At 43.0% G+C, this 24,212-nt stretch overlaps 1 protein-coding gene across 3 annotated transcripts in view; it reads right to left on the reverse strand.

Annotated features, from left to right (window-relative positions):
• GALNT18 (polypeptide N-acetylgalactosaminyltransferase 18) overlaps positions 1 to 24,212 on the reverse strand; it is a 332,287-nt gene that overhangs the window by 10,972 nt on the left and 297,103 nt on the right. For all 3 annotated transcript variants that reach the window (XM_044425517.1, XM_044425516.1, XM_044425518.1), the window contains exon 10: positions 6,453 to 6,617. In XM_044425517.1, coding sequence (XP_044281452.1) covers positions 6,453 to 6,617 — 165 coding nt within the window. The remainder of the gene's footprint in view (positions 1 to 6,452; positions 6,618 to 24,212) is intronic.

Here is a 24,212-nt window from a genome sequence, read left to right on the forward strand (position 1 = left end):
AATTCACTGAAGAACCACAATTTAATACGATGCTGGTTCTTCCTATGCTATTCTTGCTTTGTCACAAGTCAGGTTTTCACTGGGTTGCATGGTTGGTGTATGGGGTGCTTTTTTCTTTGAACACTTCTTAGAACTAGCATGAAAGGGTGAGGTGGGGGTGTCGGTAAGAACATCCTTCAAAGGATGGAAGACTTTTTGGTACAAATGATCCAAACACATTTCTGATGCACGCTGGAGAACTTCCTCTGTCCACTGCTGGATGAGCGTCTTTCAGAAGAGGTTTTTCATTATTTTGAGCCGATGAAGCACAAGTGATGCAAGTCAATCCCATTTGAAAGCAAAAGAAAAAAATTGAAACCATAAAAATTTAATTCATATTTTTTCCTTTTAAATGAAATGAGTATACATCCCAAAATTTATATGATTTGCTTCATTAAATCTACAGTACAAAAATAACATAATTTCCCAGTACAGCTCTGGTGAAAAAGTGACAAAAGTTGTACAGAAGTTGTGAAATGACTGGGAAGAGGAATAAGACCCTGGTTGCTAGTTGAGCTCCTTCCTTGTTCTCAATTTATTCCGTTTTACTTTTTGACAGACGATTGTGCCGTTTTAGATCAGCCTTCCACAAACATATACCCATTAGGTTATCACACTAACTATAATCCAAGGATGCGTGGCTGGGGATGATGAGAGTTGTAATAGGCTGATTTGGACAAACACGCTTGAAAATGGCATGTGGGGCTCTAATTTCAATTAATCAATTCCAGTTTGTCTTGCATGGCACCTACTTGGCCATCTGGACAGCAATGCAAAGACTTTTTAGTTTCATTTTGCAAAGTGTTTAATGGTTGAGTTGTCTTTCCTTAATTGCTGACTGTTGTTTTTCCGTTCTTCATGCTTTCAGGGCACAAGCCTATGGCCGGTAGACACTATGCAGCTGGCCATAGGAAAAGGCATGAAACCTTGAGAAGCTGGTGGTGGCTGAGAAGCTGGCTTGATTATATTTTACGCCACAGATACTTTCCAATTTGCTGCTAGTCCTTCACATTAAATGTGGCAGTATAAGTGCGCTTTTAAAAAGGTGTTTAATGTAATATTCAATGTACTCTTAAGGCCAGTATTGCAGGGTTCACACATTTCACGGCTCATTCTACTCATCTGTCCCTTTTGTAGGGCAAAGCATGTTGTGCACATACTAAATCATCCTCCTCAGCATACGATGTGAATACAGTCTGCTCAGGGTATAATTCTATGCATATTAAGACAAGAGAACACCCAGCATGCCCTATCCAGCCTACGTCTCCCTCCGTGCCCCAGTAAGCCTTGCCGAGCTAACATCCGGCAGTCCAAACTCTGACTCGCCTGACTTGGGCTCTTGCTGCTGGGCATTTGTGTTCAAGTCCTACACGGGATGTGCCTTTGTCGTGAGCGATGGCAACTCTGACTTTACCGCTATGCCACTGCTCCCAACACAGCCCCTTCCTCTGAAGCCCAGAGAACTCGGTGTGGGAACACACGTTGAACTGCCACAAACGAATCCACCAGGATCCGTGGTATATCTCTGAGAAGGAGGGAGGGGAGAAAACAGAGAAAGAGGCTTGCCAGAAAGAAAAGCCAATTAAAGTATGGCATCAAAGTCTTCTCTATCAGAGAAAGCAAATCAATAGTCTGATCGCTTTAGTCTTTAGAAGCACCGTAAGCAATGGAGGGAATTATCTGACATCCCGCCTCTCCACCAGAAGCATGCTCAAGGAAGTTACCAAAAATAAAAATCAAGACTGACACAACGTTTAGTTAAAATATAGCAGAAAAAGAAATGAATTCAAAATGGCAATTAAAACACAGGTTCAACAAAAAATGAACAGTGTTTAACCTAATGAAACCCACATCAGCAGTAGACCAACTTACGTGGCAAAGGATGGTGTGAACAAAAGGGTCTTGCCCTGACGGCAGAAGGACAGGCTGGCATCCTTCAGCAGGTACCAGGCCATTCATGTGGTTGATGCTGCCGGTTTCCTATGGGTTGTTCACATTTCTGCATCATCTCTGCCAAGGTTTATAAGCTACCTTAATTCTATTATTGCAGCTTTAAGCTGTCTTCCCATAAAAACAATCTCTTTCTCTCAATGTTTATAAAGTACATTTCACCACAAGATACCAGGGCACTGAACCATCAAACACAAAAAGCAGTCATGCAATCACCAAATGCAATTAAAAGCAAGACATGCAATCATCAAACTGTACTGAAAGAAGTAAAAGTGCAGTAAGACAGACTGATCAACTGAAACGCACAAGCAAACAGAAGTGCTGCCCACCACATCTGTATGGGAAGGGTGTTCCATAAACAGGGAGCCATAACTGAGAGGGCTCCTTTCCGAGTTGTGTAGCAATGAGCAGAAGGTAGTTTGAGCAGAACCTCTCTAAAGGTCTTAACTTAGATTAGGATAATTGAAATATGCACACAAGAGGTGATGAGCAAAGTACTGTTGCTTTGAGGAAAGCGAAACCTGGGTTGAGGAACTTCCGGGTTTCTATTTTTTTTAAACCAATGTGATCATCTCAGTCCACCCAAGGTCTGAATCTGTATTGAACTGGAAGGAACATTCCATTTAAGTCCCTTCAACATAGTCGGAAACTATTCAAGCTGAGCAGGAGCTGAAAATATGGGAACAGCCAACTTCCATTGCATTCCTTTGCTTATGGGCACAGCACATTTTAAGGATTTAGGGTCTTTCCACAAGATCAGGGATCCTGCTTTGTTCTAGAGCAGACCAATGAAAATGTGGACAGGCCTGGGGACAGCAGGCACAATCCTGGTCCATTTCCACGTGCTCAGCCATGTGAGAAGAATGATGGTTAAAACAAGAAGAGGCCAAGTACCAATGCAGTGCAGCCTTCTGTTCACACACTGGCCAACAGGTTGCTTGTGAGAAGCCCACAAACAAAGCATGAGTGCAACGCATCTTCCCGCTTGGGTTGATGGGCTGCAAAACTCAGACAATAGCTAATGGATACATACACCTTAATTGTCTTTAATCTTCATTTTCTCCTCTTTCTAAGGCCCCATCTCTAATTGCAAAAAATCCAAATCCTGAGCAAGGAAGGCAAGAATCAGCAGCAGAATTCAACCCTAAAACTATTGTAAAAACTGTTTGCAAATACTGAACATGAACTTCATCCCTTCACTTTCTTTTTCACATTCCTCTGACTTTATTGTATGGTTAAACTTGGGAAAGAGCCACAGTATTTCAGCCTGACAGGCCATTCCTGGGGAACAATTATGAACCTCAGAGAGAGACTGTGAAATGCATTAAATTATTTAGGATGGCTCTAGTATTTTCCTGGTTCCTTTATGGCTGCACCATGTTACAACTCTATTAATTTCACTTTTGTGCTTCTGCTGAGTTTAGTTAACATTTAGCCCTCTCATTGTGGTGTAGCCCAACATGAAGTAAGTATACTCATACGGTCCTTTAATAACTACCAAGCAGAGCTAGCAATTCAGGGATATGAATGGGAATAAATGCTGTGACTGAAATTTTAAGTTGAGACACCAGTGCTTTTCTGTGGACTTCATAACCTTCGAGCGGCCGACATGTGCCTTTAGGCATTAGCTCTAAAAGGTCCATTAAATATGCAAAGTATTTCATAGAAGAACACTATTAAGTTTGCCATGAGCTCAGCTGAGATTTTAGTGACAATGGCATTTTTCCTATTTATTCAGTGGTTTATATATCTAAAGGGAGAACAAATTATAAACATTTAAGTGGCATTTTTTTCATGGAGAAATAGATCTGCTGCAGAAATGTCCAATATACGTGAATAATTCCTCTCTCACTCCCTGCCATGAAAATACAAATTTGCTTCTAGTGCTTTTGCCAACATTGTTGGGAGTATTGAAAAATCTCCGTCTGGGTTATATTATTGGGCATTGTGTTGAGAGAGGGCGAAAATGTTCACCCACTGAGAGGTTGAAAGCGATGTTTCCCAAGATCTAATTCACCTGCTCTCAGCGAAGAGAATGTATTACCACATTATAGATGACGTATGTTGCTCACTATGAATGCAACCCTGCAGATGCTCCCTTTCTGGCCACAGAAAAGGGTGGTCCCTGCTTTCCAAGATTACAGTGGGTGTTCCACCTTCAAAAGGCTCCTGCATCACCCACTCAGCCAGCATGGCTCTTCCTGTGCTGGCTGTCCCTTAGGAGTTTTCCAGGGGACATTTCCTGCTTCTGCTGCTTGTCCGCATGAAGAGAGGAAAAACATTTGTTTTTGCCAGCAAAGGGAAACAGGATTACACCTCATGTGATCCCTGATCAGCTGAGATCACCAGGAAGGAGTCAACACTGGTTTAGAACTGGCTTATATAGCAGAGAACCTTGTCCTGCCTCCTCTCCAAATACTGCATTAGGGTTTGTTTCAGAAGCCTCTCCAGCCTGGTAACTTGAGATCCTTCTTATCCCAAGGATAGCCAAAAGCTTCCCAAGCAATTAGGCATTTACGCGAGCTGTCAACATGCTGGCAGGAGAGGCTGAATTGAACCAGAAGGATAATTCGGAATCCAGCACTGCTGGAGAAGCCCAATAAAAGTCGGTAGAAGTGTTGCTGTTGTCGTTAGCATAAGCTTAGCTCCACTTAAATGTTTTCCGTATAGTAATTTGAGAGAAACGTTATCTAAAATAAAGATGATAACTGGCTATGAACAAGATAATGTCCAGCATTGTCAAAATCAAGGACTGCCAAATGGTGCAGGCTGTAGCTTCTCTGATGCCAGCCAAGACACTCTGTTTGCCCTATCTTTATTTTAAAACATTATTCTATCTATCTATCTATCTATCTATCTATCTATCTATCTATCTATCTATCTATCTACAGACTGCTGGGGTTGCTTCACTCTGCAGTGGGAACCTCCAGGTGCAGCCATCTTGATTTCCCATGAATTCCTCTGAGCTGCCTGCTTGTCTCTTGTGTCCTGCCACACCTACCCATGGAAGCCATTTTGTGATTGCGCTGAAGACAGTTTCTCAAATGTCCAAATGTCCCAACAAACCTACAAGGTTGCCTACCTCTGCTCTAAAGTTTGTATGTGTGTGTGTGCGTCTGTGTGTGCGAATATGCATATCCAGCTAGGGATTTTTTTAGCCTTAAACCAAACTGCAAAATTAATAGTTGCTTTAAAGCAAAAATACTGCTGTAAAAGCAGTACTACTGTTAAAATATCTTTGTTATATCAGCCATTAAACCATTTATTCCACAGTAATCTTACTTTTGTCATTGGTGTAGTTTCAGAATGTGAGTATTGGACTGATGGGTGCATGCACACGTATGGTTGAGCAAGAAACTGCCAGTCAAAAGATAAGGAAAAGAAAGTGTTTGATAAAGTTACCCCCCACCCCCCACAAACAAATGTACTCCTTTTACTAGATTAACTGGAAACAACCGCAGCACAGCACTTTCTCCCTGAACCCTTGATCACTCGCATTTGTTTTCTTGCAGCTTACAGCATGCAAACCTGCTTTGCATCACATTATGTGTTCTGAAACAACAACAGTTTAATCACACTGAGTATTAGCAAAACAATCCTTTCTGAACAGTGCACCTTTAATTATTCCCTTGCCTCTTAATTTATCATCAGGAGACAAGGAAGGAGTTTTGTCTTCTCTTCTTCAGGGCTTTGTCTGTGTATGTTAGGAGGATGGAAGGCTTTCAGATATTCCTTTTTACAGAAATCACCATCTGAGTTTGATTTTTCGAATGCTTCACATCCCCTTAGACATCAGGTGGAGAAAATCCATCTCAGTAGCTCTCATCTTCAGTCTGCAGTGGTTCAGTTCAGAGATGCAGGTTTACCACCTCCTCCAAGCCCTGCTTGGGCATCCTCCCATACCTGCTTCCGGTCACATCCTCCCTGCCCCACCTCCTCCGTTGTGCCCCTGTTGCCACCTTTCACATGGTAGAGGGACGAGATCTCTGGAGGGAAGCCTGCTGCATTGCCATCAGCTTTGCAATCTGAACCTGTTAGCAAAGGTTCTCAAACACACCGGAAGTCTCTATGCATATAGCAGGTTAACCTGCTGTAGACCTTTTCACTGTGATACAGCCTTCCCCCACCTGATGTTCTCCACATGTTTTGGAGGACACCTCCGGGCATTCATGGCAATTGTCCATGCTGGATGGAGATGACGGGAACCAAACTGAGGATGGGGCTCAGGTTGGGAATGCTGCTTTGAAACACAGGGGCCAGGGAGGCCAGGCAGCAGGGGTGTGAGGGCAGGCAGGGCTCTTCTGTTGGTAAGAATCAGGCCACGTCTTTCTGATGCTTTGCAACAGAACAAAGGCACTCTTTAGTTTTGCTAAGTTAACCCCTATTTCTGCTGGGCTGTGGGGCAGTTGCAAACAGAATTTTCCTGAATCTTTTCATCTCATCTTTGGGAAAGAAAGAATTACCTGAGTAAATTGCCAGTAAAGCTTCATCCTTTTGGCTTTGGCATAACTGCATTCAATTAGCCTGGGTCTGCTATTCACATCCACCAGACACCTGTTGTCATCATCGTCAATCGTAGGACTGAGAATTCCCACGTGCATCTGCTGGTTACCGGTATAATAGACATTCTGCAACAAGGAAGCATAGAGCACTTTCAGGGCTTTGAAGACTCATGCAGCATTTCTGTCAAAAGCCGATGGCAAGAGTTAATACATGGGCTAGAACTGATCTTCATTCCATGCTTCAGCATGTAAAAGTCCTTCTTCTAGTCTAGGAGGAAGCAATGTGAGATTCAAAATCCAGTTTTGCAACACTTTTCTAGAAGAAAGAGCAGGATGATTAAGCAAGGAAAGTAATTATTTTATTAGATACTTTTCTTATTATTCATGTTACGGAGAAACAGTGACTATAAACTGCAAAGTGTCTAGCAGGTGGTGGGTTCAAATAGGGAAATGCCACACATTTTGATTAGAACACTGTAATCTGAGGATAATGCCGTACTAAAAATACAAAGAGGATACAGCACAATTGCGTTCGGAGGGATTTGCATGTTGTGTGGGATGTGGACAAGGAATGAAGACTAATTTTAGAGAAGATGGTTGCCAAACAACAGTTGCGGAAAACGAATTCAGGATGCAGGGCAAGTTGGGATGTGAAGACTTAGCAGAGGATGAAGAGGGGAGTTAGAAAATCCTTGAAACATTTTCCTCTATTTTTTTCTTTCACATCCTGGTAAAAGCAGCTGAACTTAGGGGAAGAGTAAATGATTTGTATGACCTCTCCCACAACCAGTGAACATATAAAGACAGGAGTTTCCCAGCTGATGCTCTTTAAGCATATGCTCAGCAGTGTAAACAGAGATTTTGCATTTTGTATCACATCTTGACCGAAAGAGAAGAAAACAATGAAAATCCTTCTGTTCTCTCTAAAAAAAGAAAAGGAAAAACACTGCTGAACTCCAGAGTCTTAAAACGAACACACATGACATTTACCAAATTGTAAGTTATCAGGCTACACATGTAACCACTTGGTGAGCTCATACAATTCCGCCCCTGGTGAGAAAAACCGTACCACAATTAGAACGCTGGGGAGGAAGGAGGTCTGCTCACCACTTGGCATGGTGCTATGGTTTACCAAGTTGTTACATACCCACGGTGGTAAGTGCTTTTCAATGTGATCTACTCAAATTTAGCAGATGTGATTCATGAGCTATATTGCAGTGTGTAGCAGAAGTCAGAATTAACACTGTTCTCAACATGAGAATGTAAGCGCCATGCAGGATCTGACCAACGATCCATCTAGTCCCCAAGAAACCAGCAAGGAAGATGTGAGTGCGGCAGTTCCCCAGCAGTTGTGGCACAGAGGCACATGCCTTTGATCCTGCAGACAGTGAACAGCCATCAGGACATGGAACCCTGGACTGACTTGTCCTCCAAGAATCTGTCCCATCTCCTGTCAAAGCCATCTAGAGAGGTAGCCAAGTGAATTCCATAGTTTAACTATGTGCTGTGTAAAGAAGGACCTCTTTTTATCTGTGTACACTCTCCCAACCCATGTTTGACCCAGGTTTCTAGTATGATGGGAGAAGAAAAATATCTTCCTTTCCACTTTCTTTACACCATGCATTATACACCTCTAAGATGTCTCCTCTTGCTCACTTTTTTCTAACCTGGACAATTCCAGTTGTTGTAAATCCTCCCAGGGGAGTTGCTCCAGCCACTTCATCATTCTAATTGCCTATTTTGGTACTTTTTATTCCTTTCGTCCTGGATGCCCTTGAGCTTCGTTTAGTTGTATTTTCTCTCCGGCTGATGCAAGCCCCATCAAAATGGCACATCACTCTGAGAACTGCAGACTCCACCATGCAGGCTAGCCTCCTGCATCTCTGATTTTCTACACTGCCCTCCTCAATCTTTGCAGTCTTCTGGTTCTTCTTTTTATGACTTGCATTATTTCATGATCACTCTCCTCTTTCACCCCCTTACTCCCATTACTGTATGGCTGGTGGGGGCAATTTCACCTGAAAGGCTTCCATGGCATGTGGTCTGTCCCAAGGAAACAGACAAAACTTGTATTTGTTGAGACGCAGACAGCTGCTCCTTCAAGTTCCTTCCCTATCTAAGCTCTGCCTAGTTACATACAGAAAACGAATGCCCCGTCAGACCTTAACTCTGGCTCAGGCACACTGGGACTGGCCCTTAGCACATGCTTGCCGTCTGCTCCTTGCAACACCCCAGATCTGCAGGATATCGGAAATCCTGCCACATCCAGCAAGCCAACTTCACAGGGCTGCCCTGAGTCAGCACACCGCTGGCTCTTCGTCGTACCCTTCCCAGGCATTTCTCTTTTCTCTTCCTGTCCCAGCTGGCTGTTTTCTTTCCTTCTGTTTCCTCTCACTACTGAGCCATTTGCCATCCAAGGTCTGTTGTGAGCCATTGTGTCCCTCCTTCGACCTCAGATCTCCCTCCTTTTTCTCTTATTTATGGAATCTGTTACCAGCAAATGTTGCTTCAAAGCAGGAAGGGAGAACCTCACTGGGGATCTCAATCCAGGTCTGTGGGGTTTGCTGTACAACCGTGCTCCTTTCCTCCTGATCCCTTCCCTCCTTCCCCCTAACCATTTCCTGACTTTTCTGTACCACCCCCACCAATTTTCAAAATTCTGAAATGCCTCTCCAAAGGCTTTGATAGTAGTAAGAGCTTTGAGCTAAAACATGCGGGTATTTTTGGTATTCTGACCCAGCCCCTCTTGTCTTTGGGCCCATCTACCACTTGAATGCAGGTGCTGAGAGCTTATCTGAAGCAGAATTTGGCTCCAGGGCAAAAAGAGGCTCACTACACCTAATGTAATTATCTCCCTTTCATTTTTCATTCTAAAAATGTGTCTATTTCAGATCCATATATATTGACTTCCCTGCCATTTAAGTTTTAGCTTTCAATTCTTTAAAAAAAGTTGTTTCTGACTGTCTAAATTAGAATATGAGCTTATTTGGCTGGAGCTGGGCATTTGCACCTGTTTTGTATAGAACCTGGTCTTCAAAAACAATGATAATTATCCCTATAGCATTTAATAATATCAGCGCAAGCGTGTGTGCTCTGGAGGCATGGGACATTCATCCCATTTCTTCTTTGTCTTTTTGTCTTAGAGGGACTCAGCTGACAGATCCAGTACAAAGAATAATTTGTCATTCCTATGCATCAAACCTTTTAAAATAGTAGCTGGCTATTTTAACGCTGAGAGAAATAGGACAGTTTTCTGCCTAAATGTGTGTGGGCTTGTGCCCTAAATTCCTTTAAAAATGGTACAGAGATTTATCCACTCAGATAAAGTAGCATTATTATATTTACCATGTAATATTCAGTGCCACCTAAATAAAGGTGGCAAGTAAATTCAACATGACACAAAGCAATTGCACTCGAATGCCACCAAATGTATACATGGAAGTATAAAGCATACAATATCTGCTCAGATCTGTGGTTGATGCTCAGCCAGATGTCACATCCTTCTGATTTGATTCAACCTGCCCCCCACTTCAAATTTCAGAGGATGGAACTCCTGGCACTGTTGTACCAGCGTGATATGTTAACAATCGCACTTGTGTTATATTTGCAAAGGCATAAGTTGCCCAGCCAGATCAGACTCCAAGAAGCATCCAAGCATGAGGCCAGCAGTGAAGATAATAATTGTCTGATCCTTTTGCCGCTTCACTATTAAAATTTAATCACCGAAATAGAGCATGCGAGTTTTCGCAATCCATATAGACTCCGTGTTTTTAAAGTTTGGGGAAACCGCTCATGGGCCTTCTCGACAGTACTTCTTGCAATATTTTTACTATAGATGCAGTGTATAACTGACAGGTTATTTTGAAAATGTAGTGAGTACTTTATGGTAGAAGTCCAATAAAATTAATCCCAAGATAAAGGGAGTGCAAACATAAAATTGTCATGGGCTCTGCAGAGCAGGACAATTTCATATTTATTGCAGAAAACCATTTGAGTTGCTGGTGTATAAATGATAACTAGAACATTGGGACACATTAACACATGAATTAAACACTGATCAGAGGAAATGGTAATGGTTCTGTATAAAGGTCTCCCCTTTTTTTGCTCTCCAGTGTTTCTAGGCAAGCGCTGTGTGTGTGTGTGTGTGTGTGTGTGTGTGATCTGACAGTGGCCTTAACACCACCCTGCTGTTTAGTCACCTGCTTAGTCCAGCACATGTGGAAGGTCCAGTTGGGAAAATCTAAGCTTGCATGTTCTCCTGGCAGTGGCACAGGTATTGGCAGAAAAACAAGTTCAAGCAAACACCTAAAATTAATTATTTTAATTTTGTTCATTATAATTATTCATTGTTATGTGGCTTCTGCAAGAGCTTGTGTATGCAGAATCAAAGTATCTGATTTGACCCTCAAACTGAATTCTTGCAAGTGGTATAACCTTTGCCTAGTGGAATGCCACTGGATACAACCCTCTAAACCAGCACATAAACTAGCACTAGTAGCACAATCTTACTCAAAATAAGACAAATCAAGTTCAGTGGGGCTTACTTCCAGGTATGGGGGCATAGGATTGCAGCCGAAGTCGTAGAGAATTAAAAGGATTGTTTTTGCAAGAGCACTACATGGCAAAACTGTCATGTGCAGCCATCCAAATGCAATAGAAAAATAACTCATTCAATTAAGTCCAAATCTGAAGCATATTTCAGTCTCATATCCTCCCTCCCCTCTAACATTTATCCTTAGCATGCCAGAACACATTTGTTGTCAATTTTAATTAATGATTAAGTGCATGTATTGAAATGGTTATCCTATAATTTAGTGTAAATCTGACACTTACATCTAAAGTATTTCTATGTTATATATAGGTTATATAACATAGAAATACTATGTTATATAGAATAACATAGGTATATAGAATGTTATATCTATTCTATATATTTGAATGAAACCTCTTTCATATCACTCATAGCTGACCTGATTCCAATGGAGATTTTGTTTTTCATCTGCACCCCGTGGCAGGAATTTCAGGGAAAAATGGGAGAAGGCAAAACACACATTCCCCTCTCCTGGAGTGCTATGGTCCCAATCCAAACTGAATAATCCAAATAACCCAATACAGTTCTGCTTTGCGTGATTTGAGGAAGCTTTCCAAAGCCTTTTTTAGCATGATGCTCATCACGTGTAGTCTGAAGTCCATTTGATGTCAGTGGCCCAACTCTAATATGTTTCATTTACTCATTCTTGCTGCAAAGAGACAATGGAAGTTTCTACCCTCGGAGGCAAATTAGAAGTGATGCTAATAATGTAAGCAATTCGCATGCACAATTTAAAGATTTAAATAGCTGCCATGGGGCAAAGCAGGAGCAGAACTGTGCTGGTGTGTGTGTGTGGAGGGGTGGTATTAACTCTTTCTTTGCTGCCACGGTCCTATTTAATATTGCCCTTCCTCTCTAAATATGTTATCTACACTTAACAGCAGCTTTGACGGTGGGTTTGAAGGACCATGGCAAGAAAAGGAAAAGATTAAAGTCTCTGGCATGCCCCATGGATCAGCGGTAGCTACAGACTACATTCTCCAACAGCAAACTGGTATGTGCGCAGGGCATCCGATCCCTTTCCCTTCTGTGGTTTCCAGCCTCAAATTGCCCCTGCAAACAGCTTTTAGCATTGAGAGGAAAATAAATGGTCTGAGCATTTCTCTTCAAAAGGCTAAAAGCAGCTGAGGGGCCAGTTTCAAGGTAGACAATAAGCAGAAAGCAAATGCCAAGATGCCCTTCTATTCCATTACAGATTAAAGCTTCGATGCAGCACAAATGCATAGGCCCTCCTGGCCTACATTTCTGGGAAGTGCCTGAGTCACAGTTGGCTTCCAGAGTAAGGCACGGTTGCTTCCAGTTTTCTATTCGGTATTAGGAATGTGCAAGGAATCTAAGAGCAGGGAGAAAATCCAATGGATTTGCTCAACACAGCCTTGCGAATTCGTTTCCTTCCTTGCAAATTGAGCCAGCATGCACACTTCTATTTTTAAAATGGGTTGCCTATATATGCATATGTGTGTGAGAAACAGAGCAAGAATAGTATCTTTTTAAAAAGAGAAGGAAAAAAACCCCCTAGCAAACGCACAGCTATTTCATAGTAAGATGCCATTTGCTACTAAGTATACAGGCACATATCCTACTGAAGGAAGGAACAGAAACTGGAATGAGCTTGGAAGAAGGGTTGTTCTTCCTATCTCATCCTCCCACAAGTTTTGGGTGATAAATGGTCATCAAGCGAGATGGCTACAAGGCCAAACCTGCCTTTTGAACTCTTAGGAAATAGTGTGCATGCTTAATAGGCTTATGAATAGTAACTGACACACCTCTCATAGGTAATGGACTCATTAGCATGAACATGGGATGTATGAGCGGGAGGGGGAACATATCGAGGAGCAGCATGATGTAGGCAGATGGAGAAGATTGTGACTTCTTAGTAACCAGCCAATGGCGAAGCGGGGGTAGTGCTTGCATTGGGGAAAGAAATGTATCTAACCTCATGTATGCTTTGTGTAAATTGCTCTTTGTTCTTCAGGCAACTGAGACTCTGAGCCAGCCTTTGCAAACACTTCAGTAAAGCTGCTTGTGCCTGCCCAGATCTTGTCTCACAGAGTTTTGAATCTCGCACATGCATACTGAAAATCCAGGAGAATGTGGGAAATCTGTGCAAAATACATGCCTTCTTTCTGCAATTTGCATAAGTTTGCACACATTGCAGAGCAGAAGCACACAGTTTACACAAATCTTTAATCAATTGTCAGAAAATTCACACTGCTCAAGGCGAGTCATGGGCACATGCAGTGAGAAGAGGTTTCCATACTTCTCGCTGTGAATGTTACAACAAAAACAGTAACTGTAACTCAAATCTAAAAAGTCAGCCCTGATTTGCACAAATTTCTGCCTTTTGTGCTAGAGAGATCAAGCCCTTGGCTAATTTATGCAAATATTTCAAGCAATTTCACTGGAGACGAATCCCCTCCGCAGATCAGCTGTCCCCTGCTTCCTGGTCATTAAGACCAAAATGCGCCAAAGGGCCACGAAGCTCAAATGGAATGAGATTCATAGTGTCACACATCCCTATTCAGCAATGCCTGCAGCACTATATCATTTCGCTCCTTCTCTTTAAGCCGCCCTGAGGCTTCGGCGAACGGGGGCGGCACAGAAGTCCTATAAATCAATCAATCAATCAATCAATCAGCCAGCCAGCCAGCCAGCCAGCCTGACTTGTTAAAGCTGCAGTTGTTAGTTTTTCATCCTCTGCCTAGCCTTCTCTTCATGAAATATTTCATGCTCTACCACTGAGATAGGAGTCTTTCTACAAGTCTGAGCATTAAGTTATTTACAGAGTGTCAATATGCAGCGTGCAGCTATGTCCTTCTCAAAGATCAGCCCAGAATAAAACCCCATTCATCCATGATTTAAGAGTGAATGAAGGGACTCATCCAGCATGCATGACAGAGACCTGGGTGGGGGAGGCAGGAGGCATTCTGCCTACCCAGCTGTGCCCACCCAGGTATTCGATGGAGCACCTGCCCCACCTTGGGAGTTGGGGAAGGGGCATGGCCATAGTCTTTAAGGAAATAATCTCTGTCTCTACGCTTCCTGTCCACTGGAAGATGGGTCTGAGTGTCTGCACCTTGTGCTGGGTGATCGAGACAGATTAGGGATACCACCCACCCTGCTGCCTAACAAACTCCCTGCCTGAGCTGACAGATAGTCTTGGATGCGTTGAAAACCACCAGAATAGTGGTTCTGGGGGACTTCATCTTCCACACCAAGGCAGTTTTATCTGGGGCAGCTCAGGATTTCATGGCCACCTCAACAACCATGGGGTGTCTCAGCATGTCACTGGCCCAACACATGAAAAAGGTCACACTCCTGACCTGTTTGTTTGTTTGTTTTTGACTGGGCAGAGGAGGATAGTGATCTGGAAGTGAGGTAATTAACTACTATCTCTTTGTCATGGTCTGATCACTTCCTTTTGAGATTTGGACTTCCAACTCCTTTCCTCCTCTGCAAAGGGTGAGGGACCTGTTAAAATGCTCCACCCCTGGAGTCTAATAGATCAGGATAGAATCCAGGGGGCTCTTGGGGAGGTTCCCACTGAAGCCAAGGTGGCTTTGTGGAATACAGAAATGACCTGGGTTATAGACATAATCACACCTAATGCCCTCTCCCTCCGAACAGAGCCCACACTGCACCACGGTATAAAGCTGACTTGTGGGCACTGAAGCAGGCCTGGAGATGGCTAGAGGGCAGGTGGAGAAAAACTTGTGCTGAATCTGACCAGACACTGCTTAGGGCTCATTACTGGGCCTACACTGTGGCAGTGAGGGCAGTGAAGAAGAAATTTTTCCCCATCCCCACTGCATCCTCACAGTGTCATCCAGTGGAACTTTTCTGAGTGGTTGGGGATCTTCTACATTTTGGGCCCAGGATGAATGGACGGCTCCTCAGTGGCCCACTGTGACATCATTGCACAGCGCTTCAAGGATAAAGTCACTTAGATTCATCATGAGTTGGACTCTACAGTTAGTAGTGTTCCTGCAGCAGAGGTGTCCAGAGTACCATCTGGTCCATCATTATTCGATAGGTTTCCATTATTGAGGCCTGAGGATGTGGACAAAGTGTTAGGACAAGTTCGATCACCCTCTGTATACTTGATCCTTGTCCTTCATGGCTGACCACCAAAGGCAAGAATGGGATGCACACCTGGGTCCAGGAAATTGTAAATGCTTCTCTGTGGGAGGGTTGGGTTCCTGCCCCATTGAAGGAGGCAGTCATCAGACCTCTCTTGAAGAAGGCAAACCTGGATTCAGAAGTCACCACCAAATATAGACCATAGCTAATATCCACTTCTTGGTCAAGGTGCTTGAGCAGGTGCTGACCAGACAACTCCAGGCATTCTTGAAGGATCTAATTCTGGACCATCTGGATCCAATTCAGGCCTGATTTTGGGAAAGAAACTGCCTTGGTTGTCCTGTGGGATGACCTTTGCTGGAAGATGGACAAGGGGACTGTGCCCCTGTTGCTTCTTCTGGACGTCTCAGTGGCTTTCAATACCATCGACCATGGTATCCTTCTGGACAGGCTGGCCAAGTTGGGGGCTAGAGGCACTGCTTTGCAGTGATTCTGCTCCTACTTGGCCAGTCAATTCCAGAAGGTGGTGCTGAGGGATTATGTTTCTGTGCCACAGCAATTATGCCATGGAGTTCTGCAGGTTTCATTTTATCTCCCATGCTGTTCAACATCTCCATGAAACTGCTGGGAGAGGTCATCCAGAGTTTGCACTGCCATGTCACCAGTATGCTGATGACACCCAGCTCCAACTCTCTTTTCTAATCCAGGTGAGGTTCTTAATCAGTGTCCAGGCTGTGTGATGCTCTGGATGAGGGCCAAGAAAGTACCTTAATCCAGCTAAAACAGAGGTACTGTTGGTGGGTGGATTATCTGTCCTGGTGAGTGACATTCCCCCTGTTCTGGATGGGGTTACACTCCTCCTATGGGGCAATGTGCATAGTTTTGGAGGGCTCCCTGACCCAGAGTTACCTCTGGAATCTCAGGTGGCGAGGAGCACTTTTCATCAGCTTTGGCTAATCCATCAACGATGCCCTTAGCTGGACAGGCAGAGCCTAGCAACAGTAATCCACACTCTGGTAACCTCCGAATTCGACTATTGTAATGTGCTCTGTTGGGGCTACCTTTGAAAACAGTCTGGATACTTCAACTGGTACAGAATAGAGCTACAAGACTGCTTCCTTGGACTGGAAGATGTGACCAAATAAAGCCAGTACAAGATCATCTTCACTGGTTACCAATCGAAGTCTAAGCCCAATTAAAGGTGTTAACTTTGACCTATAAAGCCCTAAAAGGTTTAGGGTCTAGATACCTGAAAGAACATCTTCCATATACACCTGCCTGACCTTTGAGATCTTCCACTGAGGTCCTTCTTCATGAGCTGCTCCAAAAGAGGTTAGAAGGGCCTTTTTTGTGGTAGTACCCCAGGTATGGAATCTGCTTCCCAGAGAGGTGTAAGGTTTGGTGCCAGGCCTAAACATTTTTATTCATTATTGTTTTTACTACATATGTTTAGATATTGAAATTGCTATCTAATGAGCATTTTGAGCTTTTGGTTTTGCAAGCTGTCTTGAGATCTGTCTCTGGTATAGACAGGAGAAAAATATTTTAAATAACTAACTAAACAAGTAAAAGGCAAGCATGTGACTGCAGTGCATGGGGGGGGGGGTAGATTTAGTCCTTCCTAGTTATGCCCTCTGAGTAGTCTTTTCTCCATCCCTAAATGCCACATGAAATATGGCACTGGGGGATTTCAGGGGCCACTGAAGATTAAACTTTCTTTTCCCATGTGCTGCTGTCCCAGTCTGGATTGAGCTCCACATGCTTTTTCGTTAAGAAGAAAAATATGGAGATAGTTTCATGCTACATGTTGAAAATAATGTTGAATTTCATCATTAGATCCTTAGTATACCAACTTCAGTGACTGCCAAGTCCTCTAAAATAGATTAATTGCTGTACTTCCTGAGCCATTCCCACATTTTTGAAACATAGCAGGTTAAGTAAAATACTGAATTTCTGCCCAGGGAAACTGCATCTTCTTCAAAGGAGAAATCTTGACTCCATTAATGTTAATGATAAAATGTTGCCAAGTTATCATAGAATGAAGATTTGACACAGAGTTAATAGCAAACTTTGAAATCCCACTGCAATTGATGAAGATTTCACTAGATAAAGAATGCTCCCATCACTGTAAATTATTCATTGAGGTCTGGTCTATCATGTAGCAAAAAGTTACGGCAAGGTGTCCAACTTGATACAAGATGATTATCTAAAAGATAAATGGCCAGGTCTCTGGTGAAAGCATAAAGCAATATATACCAATTTCTAGTCTGAAAGCTGTTCCTGGTTCTTATGAAAGCTCCCCCAAATGAAACTACTCTGGAGAATGGTGTGTTGCTGTTGTGTATGTGAAATGAATGGGTGAACATTACTTGGGAAAAGTAAGTTTCTCTTTCAGCCAGTAACTTTTTGTCTTGGAATGAGAAAACAAAGCAAACAGTTTGCACTGCTCCATTTTATAGCAGTTTTCCTTCTGTGAAATTGCTGGTATAGACCTAGTACAATAGAGTTACAGCTTTCCCTTCTGTTTAGGGAATGATACAGTTATATTTAGGTCATTAGTAATTTGCAGTGACAGACATTGATCTCAAGAAATTGAAGTTCTGTTAGAGGTCCTCAGACCCTTTTCAAACTTGCAAATGCATTTCACTTTCCTGAGTGTGTTTCCTTTCCAGATGTTGCAGGCTTTGTCTGTTTAACCTCGGAAATCTTACACTGAAATCAATTCTTGCAAGGAGCAACAGTTAGATAGCAAATTTATGTTAAGTACTGAAACAAACCTTAGGTATAAACCACAAAGTAATCTCTCTCATGAAGGAATGAAAGAAAGCACGATAGAGAACATTATTTTGGAAAGTACTGGAGACACAACCCCTTTCAGCATTCTGATCCTGGCACCACTATGAGGAAGCTTTGCCTCTGCTCTATGTGGTTTGGAACCATGGAAGAGCCAGAGGATCAGACACCTACAATGAAGGTGAGAACCGCACTACCTAGACTCATCATTCATTTGGAACAAACATTTCTCATAAAATCTGTTTCTGAAATCTACAATTGATTTTTTTAAAACCAAGTTTGGCATTGCTAAAACATTCAGCGCAGCCCAATTAGAAATGGATCTCTGTTAATAAGTAGTTACTGCCTTTATCTTCTACACCTCAACCCTGAGGGAGCTAATGCTAATGGGTAAGAGGAGACTGAAACCCATCCATGCTTATTTCTACTTATGAAGTCACATGTCTTTGAAATTCTGCATAAGCATGGAAAAGGAGTCATTCCTCAAAGTCCTAATCTCCATTTTCTCACAGAAAAGAAAAATATGCCTGTTCATCTATGGTGCACCAACATTTGGACTAAGACTGGTGGGTTTGAGGCAAGACCACCTGCTGCCTGAGGCACTGGGGGATGATGAGGATGATGCTGACAACAGTAACCACTAGCTGCCATTGCCTTCCCTCATTCAGCAGCAGCGTGCCACAGGCCTCCAGTTCGCTAGGAGGCTGGTTCCTCAGAGGGGATCACTGGTGGGGAGGCAGCTCCAGAAGAAATCCTGAGGGCCAGCTCCTTACCATGCCTTACTGTGAAGAGGGTCTCCTCCCAGTGAGGCATTTGTGCCAGGCTCTCTCTGGAGAGCTGTTCCATTTGCTCTCTCTTCTGAGGGTCTGCTGGGGTCCCCCAGAGAGTCTACGTGTGTGATGCCATGCTCTGAAGGAGCCTCAGATTCTAGGCTTTCTAACAATGTAGACTAAAATGTGTACAATCAAAACAATAATGACATTTTTATGGCTGATACAGCTCCAGTTGTAAGTCCACTTACCTGGATGTAAACAATACTAAAATCAATGGAACTTACTTTTGTATATTTAAGTTTGGAGCATTTAGATCCTTGTGATTTCTTTCTCACTTTAGCAATATTTTATTATTGTTTGCCATTGATCTATATTTAGTGACAGGCAATAACACGAGCTGCCAAATACCACCATGTTCCAGTCAACATCAAACTCTTAAGAACTAACGATTTCAGGAGTATAATTAAATTCTTCACTCTCTGCAATAGAAAGGACTAAGTTTTAAATCTGCTTAGCTTCTGCTGGATTGTGCCTTATATTTCCCAAATCTTCTTTGTGAAGTTGCCAAGAATATTGAAGAATGGATGACTGGTAGAGAATTCCAACCCCCATTTTCTTTTTTGTCAGTTTCTTTGTTCTTTAAAATAAATTATGTTGCAGTTTTAGAAGGCATACACTTTGCTTACTTTTCTAAAGCATTATATGCACTTGACAGGGCTGTATAAAAAACAACAAAAGCAAGATGGATTTCAGTTTGCAAACAAAATAACTTTCCTGCTGAAATCGGTTCTCTTCCAATCACCAGGCAGTGCCATCAGCAACAGAGAGCTATTTCTGTAGCTGCCGAAACTGGTGTAAGAGAGTTTTTTGCATCCTAAGTATTCCAACATAATACTGTATATTGTAATTTGACCTATATTGGTTAAATTCTTTTGGGGCACAATAAATTCACCCACAAATTTCTGGCTTTGATGTAAGCTGCAACACACTGATCAAGCACAAGCATAAGGCATTATATACTGCATTACACAAGCTCCAGGTCAATGTGCTTTCTTGGCGCACCTGCATCGGTAAGACAGGGTCACCTTGGCCATCTGTGATGCATTCCCTGCACAACAAAGACCTCCACGGAAATATGTCATTCCATCATCAGTAAACTCAGAGGACACCACTGAAGGCTCAAGTATGTGGGATCCTATGATTCTCCTATTCCCAAAGATGATGGAGCAGAGTAATCCTGAGCCATACTCCAAAAATAGACAAGGTAAGATCAGATGAGCAATTCATTCCTTTGAGGAGTTTTAAACATTATTATTATTCTTTATTAAATAATCATAAAACTATGTATAGGATTAATGATGCAGTTTAATTTAATAAATATAAAATAAATTTATTGAATTTATTTATTTATTAAATTTGTATAAGAGCTGCCCATTAGATCACGCTATGAAAACCCCCAGCCTTTCTGTGAATCAAGAGAACATTGTGTCATCATATCCACATTTTAGCAAGTTTTCTGAGCAGATTATCTAGGAAAAAATTCATATCAAAGTGTGCATATTATGGATATTGCAGCAGAATGTGCTTTGTTTCAGAAACGTGGATAGAAATGAGTACAAAAAGTCCACATTACTGCATGGTATGATTTTGTTGTGTGCCTGGTGGGAGAGGTGGTGGCAAGAGGCAACGCATGGCGGGGTGAAGGCAGCAAGCGGTGGGGCAGAGGGCCCACTTTTCAGTCTGCTTCCACAGTGCCTCCTGCCAACCCACAGCGTCTCGGTCCTGCATCGCCTTCCCCTGCCCTCCCAACCGGCTGCCACGGCTGCTGTCCTTCAAAGAACTGCACGGCCACAAACGCCAGTTGTGCAGCTGCCCAGAGAGCCAGTCGGGACCCAAAGCTGGACACGAACTGGTCCTTCCTCAGAGCAAGGCATCGTGGACATAATGTATAGCTGTACAAGTGACCCGGAGGCCTCTCACGTAACACCCAGCACTGAGAAAGGATCGCTTCAGAGAGCCGACCGGCTTGTTTGGAGGGAATCTCTTGAGGAAGAAATGCACAATTTGCCAACCCTCCTTCTCCACCTGGCTCCAGACAGATGTAGGGCGTACGGCACTCACGCTAGGGCTGGTGTTTTGTTCTCTGATTTAGTTAGGCTGCATGTCTTTCAGCTCCATTTTATTAAGAATTGGTTTTTAACGAAACACTGTAATATTGTAGGTTTTATCATGATTAGGCATCATTTTAGATACTGCTTTGGAGGTAAAGACTCCAATATAGAAATTAACATTGAAAACAAATTTATTCTTATGACTGCATACCAGCTAGCAATAACCACATGGGGCATGTCCTACATTTCCAGCCTTCAGTTCTCAAACATAGCTAGACTAAATTTATCTTTGCCTGAAGTTCTGGACTATGGAACATTTTCCATACATGTTGTTGGGTTTCTTCCTTCTGCTTAGTGCTTCCAGCACAGAGCGCCCCCAAGATTCTGCTGTTGCTTTGGGGCATCCTTAAAAAATGCCTTAAAAGAGGGTTTTGCAAAGTGCCACAGAGTTGCCTTTGGCTCACAGTTGCACATACAGGGGTTGTGAAAGCCAACTTGACAGGTGGGTTTTGTGATGCTCCAAAAAAAGAAAAAAGTTTTAAAAAAACAAACATAAAGCCACAGTGATGCTGAAATGGGCTACAGGACACAGAGTTGGGAGGCGTCTGCCAGTCACTCCCAAATGCTGCCTGGGCACTAACTGGGTGGTTGGCAGTGGCAGCCACCAAGAAGCTGCTTGGCAAGAGCGGCAAGGGTTGTTTTGCCCATCTTGTTATGTGGTTGAATAGAAGCCTGCCTTGACCCAAGATGGCTTGTGCTGTCACAGTGCTAGCAACATAATAACCCTTTGTGAGTTGGACAAACCCAATAACAAGCCACAGGTTGTCAGATTGAGTTGGAATCCCAAACGGATCCAGCCCAACAAACCCATCATGGGTTCAGGCCACATGCTAACCCATCATGGCATGGTTGTTGATGTTGCTAGTCGTGAAGTCGTGTCTGACCCATCGCAACCCCATGGATAACTTTCCTCCAGGCCTTCCTGTCCTCCACCATCCCCCAGAGTCCACTTAAGCTCACACCAACTGCTTCAGTGACTCCATCCAGCCACCTCATCCTCTGCCGTCCCCTTCTCCTTTTGCCATCTATTGTTCCCAGCATTAGGCTCTTCTCCAGGGAGTCCTTCCTTCTCCTGGTTACACATGTGTAAACCCAGTCACTGTGAACCATTCCATTTGCACCTTGATGGCCTTCTGTCCCACCACCCACCAGACTATTAGGTTAGCAGTCCTGGCCTTGAATGAAGTTTCAGCTGATCTTTCGGAAACCTCGTTTCCAAACTGGGGTGGTGGCGAGGAGCAGAGCACAGTTAAGTAGCTGCTCTGGAAATGGTCACAACTAATGCAACACGTTGAAACAATCCTCCCCTCCCCAGGTACGGCCTGGAAATTTCTCTCTCTCTCTTAAAACAATGAGATAAAGATTGGAAGCAGGAAAATGGTGCCATGGGAGAATCTCCTGCACTAGGGTGGCCAGGTGTCCTATTATACGAAGAACAGTCCTGAAAAAGGTGTCTACAACAAGTCTGGGTTAAAGGTGAAGAACCAAAGGGTGGAGGGGGGGGCACAGAAACCTTTAAAATGCCCACACAATAAAGCATCTGGACAGATGTTTGAGCCAGTGAACAGGTGATCTGATCACCATCATTCTCCCATGAGAAGTACTGCATTGCTGCTTAAATTATAGCTATGCATGCTAAATTTGAATCTATACACATAAACTGTATATGCAAGTGTTATGCCATTTCTGATCTCTTTTTTGGTGATACAAATTAGCCACTGTATTTCTGATACTTTGGCGGCTCAACGGTGTTCCACAACTATATTTATTTTATATTAGATGAAGACCTCTTTTTTTTCAAGCTCACCAGTTGGAAATTGCTCGTGACTGAACAACACAAAGCTACCAGAAATGTAAAGATTGCTGGAGATCTGGAACTAGTTCTTTCTCTCTCCCACATCTCTTTAGAAATTGGTAGTGTTGGCATTTCTAGCTCAATCACCCTACCAATTAATCTCACTTCATTGATTATCCTTTCCTGCAGGTGTTCTAATTAATTAACGTGTCAGGCAAAACTCAGGCTTTACATTTCTGGTAAACAATTTGAAAAATGACTGCCACATGGCTAAGAAGCCTTGAAACAATGTATTAAATAGAATCCAGTTGAAGTCAAATAAAAATAACCAGAGTAGATCTTTAAAGATGAGAAATAAACCAATCTTTGAATTTACCAATCTGGTGCAGCACCAGGATCACCAGGTGCATTACATGAAGCCTTGCTGAAGTAAAACAATTGCAATTCATTCCAGAAATGTTTAGAAGAGCGTCATGACAGCTGTAGCTATTACTTAAACAAACCCTGCAGTTTAGGAGCCTAGGAAGCTGCCACATACCAAGTCAGGCTGTTTGCCTATCCACCCGAGCAGTGTTTGCACCAGGAATGGGCAACTTGTGGACTTTGGTTTTGGCCTATCCCTCCCACCACCTCTCATCACTGATCATTGCCTAGAGCAGGTGGGAGTCACAGGCCAAAGCACAACCCCACGTCTACCCTGACAAGCAGCTCATCTCCAAGGATTCAAGTAGAAGACTCCCAGCCCTATCTGAAGATGCCAGGAGCTGAACTTGGTACCTTCTGCATTCGGAGCAGCTCTCTACCATTGAACTGTGGCCCCTTTCCTTGGGTGATATGGGGCTCAGGTCTTCCCCTACTCCTTAGCATGAGCCCTGCTGACAGTTTCTCACCAGGGAAAGAGAGATGCAGAGGGCTTGTCTACTGAGAAACTGCCGTTAGGGTTGTGCTGGCAAGCAGTATGGTTGTTTGAGCTCAACAGATTTCCTGCCAGCTTCTAATCCAATGTTTCTCTTCTCTTCACTTCTTCTTCTGTCTCTAAGATGGATTATAGTTATGCATTTTTTAAAAACTCTGAGATTCATGCAATTTGCTCATAGCCTGGAAGGTTCCACATTCTGTGCAAACTGGCACCCAAAAGTCTAAGATCCTCTTGCAATTTGAGCAAATCACAAAAAGTACAAGGATCACATGTTTCTGGGTGCTAATTATGCAATCAGTCAATTTTATACAATTTTTTAAAATGTGCAAATCAGCCCTTTCCATCACATCTTATTGGACATTCACAAAAACTGGCTTGATTCACATTATAGTGAGTGAGCAAAGGTGGCAAAACAGAACTGAGGGTGCCAATTCATGGAAATCTATCCAATTTTCACCCTTCAGTTGGATTCCTCATGTATCCCTAATGCAATGCATCTTATGCCAGGAACATTTGATTTTCCCTGTGTTATAGTTATCCCTCAAGACCCCAGCTCCACTGTAGAGACATTGTGCGTTTTAATTGGTATGACTTGCCCC

Source organism: Varanus komodoensis, unplaced genomic scaffold, assembly GCF_004798865.1.
Source record: "Varanus komodoensis strain SLA01 unplaced genomic scaffold, ASM479886v1 scaffold16, whole genome shotgun sequence".
NCBI lineage: Eukaryota > Metazoa > Chordata > Lepidosauria > Squamata > Varanidae > Varanus > Varanus komodoensis.